The sequence below is a fragment of the Cricetulus griseus genome, chromosome 3, assembly GCF_003668045.3.
Source record: "Cricetulus griseus strain 17A/GY chromosome 3, alternate assembly CriGri-PICRH-1.0, whole genome shotgun sequence".
Lineage (NCBI taxonomy): Eukaryota > Metazoa > Chordata > Mammalia > Rodentia > Cricetidae > Cricetulus > Cricetulus griseus.
The window spans coordinates 19,353,070-19,363,160 of NC_048596.1; the positions used below are offsets into that span (position 1 = coordinate 19,353,070).

Here is a 10,091-nt window from a genome sequence, read left to right on the forward strand (position 1 = left end):
CTCACAGGAAAGTCAAGGAAGACGGAACCCAGACCGAAAAAGGACAGCAAGCTTAGGGCTCTAGATGTTACCTTTCTGATATCTGTCTGCTTGGATGACAACGACACTTATCCCCTACCCATAGTGTTTCCTGCCGCAGGTTGGACTCTATCTTAACCCAAAATAGTGAAGCTCTGTTCTTTGGAGCCTAGTGCCTGAATTCAATTCCTGCCTTCTTTAGTACATGAGCTGTGTGGCCCCGGGACAATTATCTCCACTACAGTGAACCCTCAGAATCCAGACCTTTTAGTTTCTGTGTTCTCACTGTAAAACCAAACTACCCAGATCCAATGGCCGTTCTAATCCTTGCCTAACCTCAGCTTCGGTGTCTTTGTCTGTAAAGTGCTGGTAATAATGGTACCTACCCTCCTTATAGCATTGCTGTGAGAATTAAATGAGGCTGTTTATGAAATGTGCCTAGAGCAGTCTCCAAGCACAGTTAGTGTCCCCTGGATGGGAACTTTCATTAGAAAGAGGCATTGATAAGATTCTGCACAATATCCATGGCACATTAGCAGGAGTTCATTAAATAGAAGTCAAATTCCCTTCACCCCACCCCCTTGACCTCCAGGTCTGGGTCTTAACCATCTTCTATCCCCAGCAGGCTGCTATGTACCTGGCTTTGGGCAGAAGCTCAGTGGATACTTGAAGACCTCAGGGCGAAACTCTGCCTCCTGGCCAGAAGGGCATGGATGGTCAAGAGGCTCCAGTATCAGAGAAGAGTAATGAAGGTGTTGGGGAAGGGAAACCAGGCAAAGGCCGAGGCCGAGAGATAAGCAGGTGAAGTGAGTGAGAAAAGGAACAGGAGAGACCGCGGCGGAGAGAGATAAGAAGGATGGAGAAGAGGCCAAGGGTGAGGAAAATGCCGAGCTCCAGGAAGAGGTACAAGGAGAGGCCTGGGCTGCGGCTGGGGAATAGTTGACCGGCCAGGGTCGCAAGGTGGGGCGGGGAACCGACCGGAACGGGGCGGGAGGGACTCCAGGGTTCCTCCCAGGTCCGCCAACCCCGGGCGGGGGTGGGGGTGGGGGGACCAGCGGCTGCAGATTGGCCAGGGCACAGCGAGGCCTGGGCTGGAGCCCCGATGTGGGAGGCGCCTGGATCACTCCGACAGCGGAGCGGAGCAGAGACTGCCACCTACTTGGACGACCCGAGCAGTCGGGACGACTGCAGGGAGCATCCCGGCCAGGGCACACACGGAGCAGCCAGGCGCGGAGCACCGAGCCGTCGGGGCGGGCGGCAACATCCAGCCATGCGAGGAGTCGGGGGCGCGCGGACGGCCGCGCTGGCGCTGCTGCTCGGGGCGCTGCATGGGACTCCGGCGCGTGGCCAGGAGTACGACTACTATGGCTGGCAGGCTGAGCCGCTGCACGGCCGCTCCTATTCCAAGCCACCGCAATGCCTCGACATCCCCGCCGATCTGCCGCTCTGCCACACGGTGGGCTACAAGCGCATGCGACTGCCCAACCTGCTGGAGCACGAGAGCCTAGCCGAGGTAAAGCAGCAGGCGAGCAGCTGGCTGCCGCTGCTGGCCAAGCGCTGCCACTCGGACACCCAGGTCTTCCTCTGCTCGCTCTTCGCGCCCGTCTGCCTAGACCGGCCCATCTACCCATGCCGCTCGCTGTGCGAGGCCGTGCGCGCTGGCTGCGCGCCGCTCATGGAGGCCTACGGCTTCCCCTGGCCTGAGATGCTGCACTGCCACAAGTTCCCCCTGGACAACGACCTCTGCATCGCGGTGCAGTTCGGGCACCTGCCTGCCACCGCGCCTCCAGGTAGCGCCACCAGGGCCCCGCGCGCCACGATGGTCCCGCGGGCCAGCAACCTGGAATCGGACAGATGTCTCTCCCCAAACCCTTATCTGCACGCCCGGATAGGTGCCAAGTCCCTACACACACAGAGCGCTCACGCACACGCCACATAGGTCCAGCTCCCAGGAATTGTCTCCGTTCTCCTTCCCACCTTTATGAAATTGAGGCTGTGTTCTGCCGCTGGTTCTCTGCCGACTCAGTTCATGGCACGCCTGCTTTCGCAAGCTGCTGAATTCCTGGGTTGCCTGGGGGCGTCACCATAAATGCCTTATTGCCTTCCTTGTCTGGGCAATGTTTGGGGTCTCTAGACAGTGTCTCTGAACTGAACTGCAGGCACCCAGACAAGCACCACTCCTTCCCGATGACGCGGGAACTTGGGGAAGAGGCGCGTGGGTGGTTGGGGAAGAACTGAGGTCCCTTCGTTTCCATGCCTGGAACCCTAACTTCTCCAATTTCTAGTCTGGATATCTTTGGGGTACTTAACTTTTCTGAGCCTCTTTTCCCCAGCAGTAAAATCCTGGCTTCTTGACCTCTCAAGTCCTGCTTCCCATTGGCACCTCGGTACGATTATTGCCATCACGCCTGATTTCTGCTTGATCTCAAAACTGTCCCAAGGTTGGAGGTCACACCTCCTCCTCCTCCTTCTCCCAGAATGCAGGCCCCCTTCCAAACCCCTAACACATTACCCAGGACGACACCCATCAGTCAATATTTGCCTGGGCAGTTGGCATGGGAGAGCAAGAGTTCCCATGAGCCTTCATGGCTGAAACAGGCAAAACTCCGTTTCCTTTTTTCTCCTCTCCCGGCTCTTCAGAAAGCATCCTTGAGCCACCACACTCCCTCTCCCTAGGCTAATGTTAACTGCTTAGTCCTAGGATGCTCTCACCTTCTCCCTCTCGGTGGAGTTCTGGGAGGGGGAATTCCCTATTCTGAAGGCAAGCAGAAATAGAGCCAGCTAAGCAAGATATCCACGGTCCCCAGAAGTCCCTACAGGTTCCTTCTATAGTTTCTTTGGAGCCCAAACATAAACAGCCTGAGAAATCAGGACTCTTAGGCTCAGAACCCTGCTGGGCCCTGCCATGGTACCCCATGACTCCCTCTCCCAGAGAGGCCTGCTCACCTGGAGGCAGGCACATAGAGAATCCAAACAAAGGTCAGATTGGAGGCGGGGTGGGGGTGAGGGGTAGTGGGGGTGGACAATGGGCAGGTTGTATATGTGAGCAACAGATGACATTCAGATGTTTCAAACAAAGGTGAGTCATTTGGGCTTCCTTTGAGAGATTCTAAGTTAATACTTGTAGGAAGCCGGTTCCTTAGGAAGCCGGTTCCTACAAATACTGCCTTTGCTCTGATGGCTACCTGCTTGTCTGACCCCTGCAAAGGCATCTGCCCTAGCTGTAGAGTAGAAGCACGATGTGAGCCCTAAGCTTTGCTACCTTCATTACCCACAATACACCTGTGCTTCTTTGCTGTAAGTAGAAAAGGCAGTGCCTGCTTCACAAGCGGATGTCGATGGGACACAGTATGGACTATGGAGGCAGCTGCCTTGGGGAAACAATGCCCCCCCTCACCATATTGTCCCTACACTATATGATCTTTTGGATTGATAGCCACTGACTGAGTCATTTTTATCGTCCCATTTCCTGGTTAGGAATCACAGAGCAATTTTTCTGAGGAGGAGGTTATTGGAGGAGCCTGTACTATCCTGGCTATTTGGGATTCCACCCACTCTGCTTTTTCTCTCTCTTCAGTGACCAAGATCTGTGCCCAGTGTGAGATGGAGGACAGTGCTGACGGCCTCATGGAGCAGATGTGCTCTAGCGACTTTGGTGAGTATGGGCTTAGAACCAGCCCCACCTGCCTAAGGCATCATCCGTGGAGAGGCCTCCATGGCTGGTGCAAGCTCATCCAGAGATGAATGGGGCCCTCACAGGACACAGGACTCCAGGATAGAAGTAGAGTCCCCTGTCCCCTGGAATCTCTGCTGAGTACCCAGTGATCCACTGGCCAGGGCCAGCTGTGACTAGCTTTCCCACAGCTTCATCTTGGACCCTTCCTGTCCTGGGAAAGCTGAACCAAGCCAGTTAGGACCAAGCTCACTGTGGGCTAGAGTTCTGCATGTGATCTTTACAAAGTTGGTTCTGTTTTGTGTCCTAGCCTCTTCATCTATAAAAACAGGGGAAAGAGCAATGATGAAATCCTTATTCCAGCCACATCTTTATGTAGGTAGCCTCTGGAAAGAAAATGCTATTATCATTGCAGAGGGTGGGACAGGGGAGGGGCAAAGGAGAAGAGGTTTTCAGCCAATTCCCTGAGTAGCAAAGTTATTCTATTCTCTATCTTCTTGAGAGATGGAGCCTAGCTGTAGAAGGGTGAAGCTGGCCAGAGGGCCCTCAGCCCAGGATTCCTGTCCCTAGATGTATTGGGTCTCTGTGGTCACTTGTGAGTGACCTCGACTATGACTCAAGCCACAGGCCAGTGAACATTCACTTACACTCCTACACATACCACAACAAACTTCCACACAGACATACCACATACATTTCTTGCCCACATTATATGACCTCTCTCTCTCTCTCTCTCTCTCTCTCTCTCTTCTCTCTCTCTCTCACACACACACACACACACACACACACACACACACACACATATTATATGGTAGGTTCACACCAGAGCAGTTATGTGGACGTCTTTCCCAACTCCATGCCCAGTGGTATGGCCAGCCAGGATGGATACCAGCAAATGCTACAGAGTAGGATCCCTCCTCCCAGAACGGCTACTGAGTATTACCAACCCCCCACCACTCTACCCACTCATCACACACACACACACCCCTAGAAATCCCATCAGAATCACCCCCAAGGGATAGCAGAAACCAGTGTCCCTGCATCACAAACACATCTCCGGTGTGCAGCACCCCCACCGCATTGCTGAAGAGCCTACCATCCTGCACTGGTGTGATGGAGCACTGTGGCTATGAAGCTGGGTGATCTTAATGGGATTTGGGCTCCAGAACTCAGGCAGGACACACCCTTCTCATTTCACCCATTTCACCTATTGTGCTTGAAGCTGGAAGCCTGCCGACAATGTCCATGGAAGTCCAGCCTATAAGAGCTTCATAAACATTGCTCCGGAGTCTGGTCAGCCAAGCCCCACACCTCAGCAGGCTTCCCAAGAGTGTCCTGGTATCAGCTTAGGCCCCCTGCTGTCCTGAACAAATGTGACACCTTTCAGACCACCCCTTGCCCATCCTTTCCACAGTGGTCAAGATGCGAATTAAGGAGATCAAGATAGACAATGGGGACCGGAAGTTGATTGGAGCCCAGAAGAAGAAGAAGCTGCTCAAGGCAGGCCCCTTAAAGCGCAAGGACACCAAGAAGCTGGTCCTGCACATGAAGAATGGTGCGGGCTGCCCCTGCCCACAGCTGGACAACCTAACAGGCAGCTTCCTGGTCATGGGTCGAAAAGTGGAGGGACAGCTGCTGCTCATGGCCGTTTACCGATGGGACAAGAAGAATAAGGAAATGAAGTTTGCAGTCAAATTCATGTTCTCATACCCCTGTTCCCTCTACTACCCTTTTTTCTACGGGGCAGCTGAACCCCACTGAGGGGCCCTTCTCCATGCCCCAGCCAGCCAGCTGTGCCTTGCCCTCTGTCCCTGCCCACCTGGCCTCACCCCCACTCCCAGGCTGACCCAGCCCCTGGTAAAGGTGGCTTCATGCAGCTACTACTTGCACAGGCTCCAACGGATAGACACAGGGCTACCCTCCTTGACTGAGGGGTTCTGGGATCCTGGGGTCTATCAGAGGCTCCTGGGGATGGGGGGGGCAGTGCCTGAGAAAGCAAGCAAAGGAGAAAAATGTGAAGGAAGGGTACAGGGCCTCCCGCAGCCTGGGGCGGGAGTTTCCAGAAAGAATAGTGGGTCTCATCATTAAGAGGGACCTCAGTGCTTCAAGGACAGCTTTCCTCCCACACTGCCCTTTCTGTATCATCGCAGGCCTCCAAAGAACAAGAGTCAAGGCTCCCATGTCCTCCAGCAACACCCACCTCTCCTCTGGAGCCCTGCTGGACAGGAGTGCCGGCTCAGCAGCTTCTGCAGACATTGTCACACAGGCTTGCCTTCTGGCTCTTGCCTCAGCCCCCACACCCTTGTGTCCCAACCACAATAAATTATTGCTACTGCTGTGAGGCCACTGGTTTTACACAACAGGTTTGGTTCTTAATGTTTTTCTAAGTTTTTAATTAAACAAAAGAAAACAATTGTTGCTTCGGACCAGGTAATTTCTTTATCTAGTAGCTCTGAAGACGCTAGGAGATAGGGAGTTTCAGATGGCGTAGAGTGAGGGCCAATATCCTAAGCCAAGGCTTGGTCCACTAGCCTCCTTAGAAAGCCTAAGAAAGGCAATGTTCCCCAAGAACATAAGGTGAGGGGGACCCTCACCTCCCAACCACTAAGTGAGAGACAGAGATGACCACCTTTTGTCCCTGAGGAGGGATAGAAGTGCCAAGTTCCCCAACCTGACCCCAGCCATGCACTGCCCCTGCTTGGGCAGTTCCAGGTCAGAAGGGTCTAAGACAAGGCCAGACCACAGGGAAAAATGTCACTTCTCCCCTGGGGATCCCAGATACTCCTGGGCACTAGTCCTGGCATACAGGTAACAGCTGCTTTAGACTGATACTAATCCAAGCATGCAGCTGTGTCATCCAGGAGTTAGTTAGAAACAGACTCCAGAGGGCTGGGAATGCCTGCCACTCAGAGAGTGCTTGCCTGGGAATCTGGACACTTTGGCCCCACCCAAACTTGCTGCAATGGAAACTGCCTTGTTATTTTTAGAATATTACCGGGGAACAAACCCAAGAATCTGCATTTTAACACATAAACCTTAGCCCATCTACTGAGCGCTTAACAAATACTGGACCCCTCTCACATGCAATGCAAACAGGACCTCTACCAAGCACCAAAAACCCAGGTTTTTGCCACCTAGTGGCATGCAGGGTTTGAGAGCCGTTGCTAGGATAAAGAAACTTACGAAGGGAGGGAGAAGGCTAGGGTCCACACAGCAACTTTCAGGAATGGGAAAAGGCTTGGAGGGGAGAGGCCCCTGCCATGCAAATGATCAGCATGTGGAAAGAGCGCCCTGTGGGGACCAGTTAAGGACCCTCAGCAGAAGCTTAAAGATCCGACAGATGTCCGCAGAGCACCCTGAGAGCCTTTCCTGACCAGCAGAAGTAGTCAAGGCCTGCGGATCCTCTAAACACAGGAGCCACCCAGGTAAGGAAAACCCTGGCTTCCAGCTCTGAAAATGTACTCCCTTGGAAAGAAGTCACCCGAGAAAAAACAGAAGTGGGAACACAGCCAGAAAGGCCACTAACTGGCATGACTAAGGTGGGCCAGTGGAACTGCCCTCCACAGGAGCATCACTAACAGGTGGCCTGACCACTTGTCCATAAGTCATCTCTGGGCAGTCAGGTGGCCTCTGCCCAGGCAGCAGAAGCCTAATTGTTCCTCCTCAGCCAGAGGAGGCTGTTGCCACCCACTCTGCCCAAACCCTGCCCAGCGTGCCCAGCTCCCTGAATCTGCCCCTTGTCTCCTGGCCTCCTGCTTTAACCAAATATTTATAGGCACTTCTCTGGTCCACCAGGCAGGGATTATTTTTCCACCAAGCACACAGGCCTCGGGCTGCAGTACAATGCTCATCTCTGTCAGGTGCTGGTGGCAGGGAGTGGTGGTAGGAGAGGGCTCCCTTAGCCCATGCCATGGGGCCCAGGAAGGCCCTCCCCAAAAAGGGACCTGGCCCTGTGCCCCACCTGTTCTGTCCATGCCTGCCTAGAATCTCTTCTGGAATAGAGAGGAATTCTCCCCAAGACCAGGGAGGCCCTACAAGGCCTAGGCCAGTTTTCTTTACCCAGTCCTACTGACTGCAATGATTTCCCTCCCAGTTGGCAGGAGCCCACACCTGGAGTCAAGGAACCAGCGAAGGCAAGCCTCTGATCCCATGAATAAAATCGAATCCCCCTGGCACATGGGAACTCTCCACACAAAAGGTCTAGAGGCAGGCAGGTGTGTGTTGGGGATGTCCCAGGCTCCGGACGTCTGCAATTCCTACCATTACAACACAGTCCTCTTCCCAATTCCCATCCCCTTCCAGACAGAAAAGCATAAAGCTAAGTCAGAAGCCTCTACTCCTCCTGAGCAGTAAAGCAGCAGGCTAGCAGGCCCACCTGGTAGACTTCCATTCCGGCTCCAGGCTAAGTCACATGACCACAGGCAAGCGTGCAGAGGAAGTCAAGTTTTCACCTGAATACACAATCAAAGTTCTCATATAAAGCAGGAGTAACTTGGAGCCCAGGACCACACACTCAGGGCAGGAGAAGAGGCAGTCCAGTTCTGGCCTCCTGTCCTATGGATTAGTGGCCAGGTGACAATGAGCACACTGCCTCCTCCTCCCCAGGGTGGCAGAGTGTTGTCAAGGGTACAAACGCTAAGAATGCTGTTCTGTACACACGCTCCCGCACACACACACACACACACACACACACACACACACACACAGAGAGAGAGAGAGAGAGAGAGAGAGAGAGAGAGAGAGAGAGAGTACAAAATGGCAGAAGTTATGTTTAGAGACATTTCATAAATTGTTTGAAAGTCTATTCTGATCCCTGATCCAAATTTCACTAAGTTATTTTTTATGAAACTGATGTCAGCAATTTTCTTTTCATTGTCACCCATGCTTAGAGTACAGTGTGGAGGCTAGAAAATTGGTTCTTTCCAACCTTGGAAGGCAGGTCTCTAGTTTATGCCAGGCTGCTATGTGCTCCAGAGCGATTCTCCTGTCTCCTTCTCCCTCACTGTAGGAGTGCTGAGATTACAAAAGTACATCTGACTTTTTAACATCGGTTCCAGGGATCAAATCCAGGAGAGTCCAGCTTAGGTGGCTAGGGCTTCTACCTAGTGAACCATCTCACCAGCCACAAATGTTAATCTTTAAAATCAAATATTCCAATCTAATACAATCCAAAGACATACTAATTTGATACTTAGTATGTATCAAGTATCATACATCCTGGGGGATCAAATAGTAAGTCCTTGTTTTCTGTAAACCATTATGTTCCTGTAAGAGCAGGAACTGAAAGTTACCGTTCACAACATGAAATGATCTCACAGCTGAGCTGATATTTCAAGCAGCGTTCTCTGGCTGTGTGGCATGAGCAGATGCAGTGCACAGGAGGACAGTGCTCCAGAGACACTGCCCACCTCATCTTGATTTACAAGTTTGATTTCAAGTTAATTCTTGGTTGTTCAATGTTCAAAAACCTTTTACTGTCACCAAACTTTTCACAACCCCCACATCTAGTCATAAGGCACCACACAGAGTCACAACCTACAGTTTAAAAGTCTGAGGACTGGGCTGGAGAGATGGCTCAGAGGTTAAGAGCACTGACTTGCTCTTCCAGAGGTCCTGAGTTCAATTCCCAGCAACCACATGGTGGCTCACAACCATCCGTTATGAGATCTGGTGCCCTCTTCTGGTGTGCAGATATACATGGAAGCAGAATGTTGTATACATAATAAACAAATAAAATCTTAAAAAAAAAAAAAAAGTCTGAAGACTAAGCCAGCACTCAGGAGGCAGAGGCAGGTGGATTTCTGTTAGTTCAAGGCCACCCTGGTCTACAGAGCAAGTTCCAGGACAACTAAGGCTACACAGAAATATCCTGTCTCCAAACAAACAAAAAAAGGACTATTTACCACCTTCTACTGTGGGGTTAAGGATGCAAACAATTGTGAAGGTTCTGGGAAGTTGCTCTGATGACACTGATGACACTTCAAGGGCCTGGACCAAGGCAGAGGAGCCAATGAGTCCCACCTACTCCTCTCCTCTCACCCCTACCAGCCTCAGGTCTCCACAAAGCAAGCTCACATCCCACAACTATACAGCCAGTTGTAATCCTAGCTAAAGTTCACTCCTTGAGAAATCTAATGTGGGGGGTGTTTGTTGCTGGAATGTGTGTGGCTGGAGCCCAGTGTCCCAGCCCAGACAGCAGGCTCTGCTGGAGCTCCAAGAAGGCTCCCAGCCACAGGAACCCAGAATCCCCAGCCACCAGCAGTGCCAGAGAATGGAATGTGCTGCTGGGGTGTTACTGGCAGGAGGTGGGGGTCACTGGGAGCTCAGGAAGGTAGCAGCTCCCACCACAAGGCCACCTCTGTTCTGCTGAAGGGGGTGGTGCCTGGTGGGCAGACACTTC

At 52.5% G+C, this 10,091-nt stretch overlaps 1 protein-coding gene across 1 annotated transcript; it reads left to right on the forward strand.

Annotated features, from left to right (window-relative positions):
- The first annotated feature begins 1,288 nt into the window (after positions 1-1,288).
- Sfrp5 (secreted frizzled related protein 5) lies at positions 1,289-6,053 on the forward strand. Its single transcript, XM_027407478.2, has 3 exons — positions 1,289-1,808; positions 3,596-3,673; positions 5,106-6,053. Exons 1-3 carry the CDS (start codon positions 1,289-1,291, stop codon positions 5,450-5,452), a joined length of 945 nt encoding a protein of 314 aa, XP_027263279.1. The 3' UTR covers positions 5,453-6,053.
- Positions 6,054-10,091: the final 4,038 nt, after the last annotated feature.

Coding starts and splice junctions, on each gene's coding strand:
- Sfrp5 (XM_027407478.2), top strand. CDS start 1,289: ATGCGAGGAGTCGGGGGCGCGCGGACGGCCGCGCTGGCGCTGCTGCTC. Junction 1,809..3,595: donor GCCTGCCACCGCGCCTCCAG/GTAGCGCCACCA, acceptor CTCTCTCTTCAG/TGACCAAGATCTGTGCCCAG. Junction 3,674..5,105: donor GATGTGCTCTAGCGACTTTG/GTGAGTATGGGC, acceptor TCCTTTCCACAG/TGGTCAAGATGCGAATTAAG.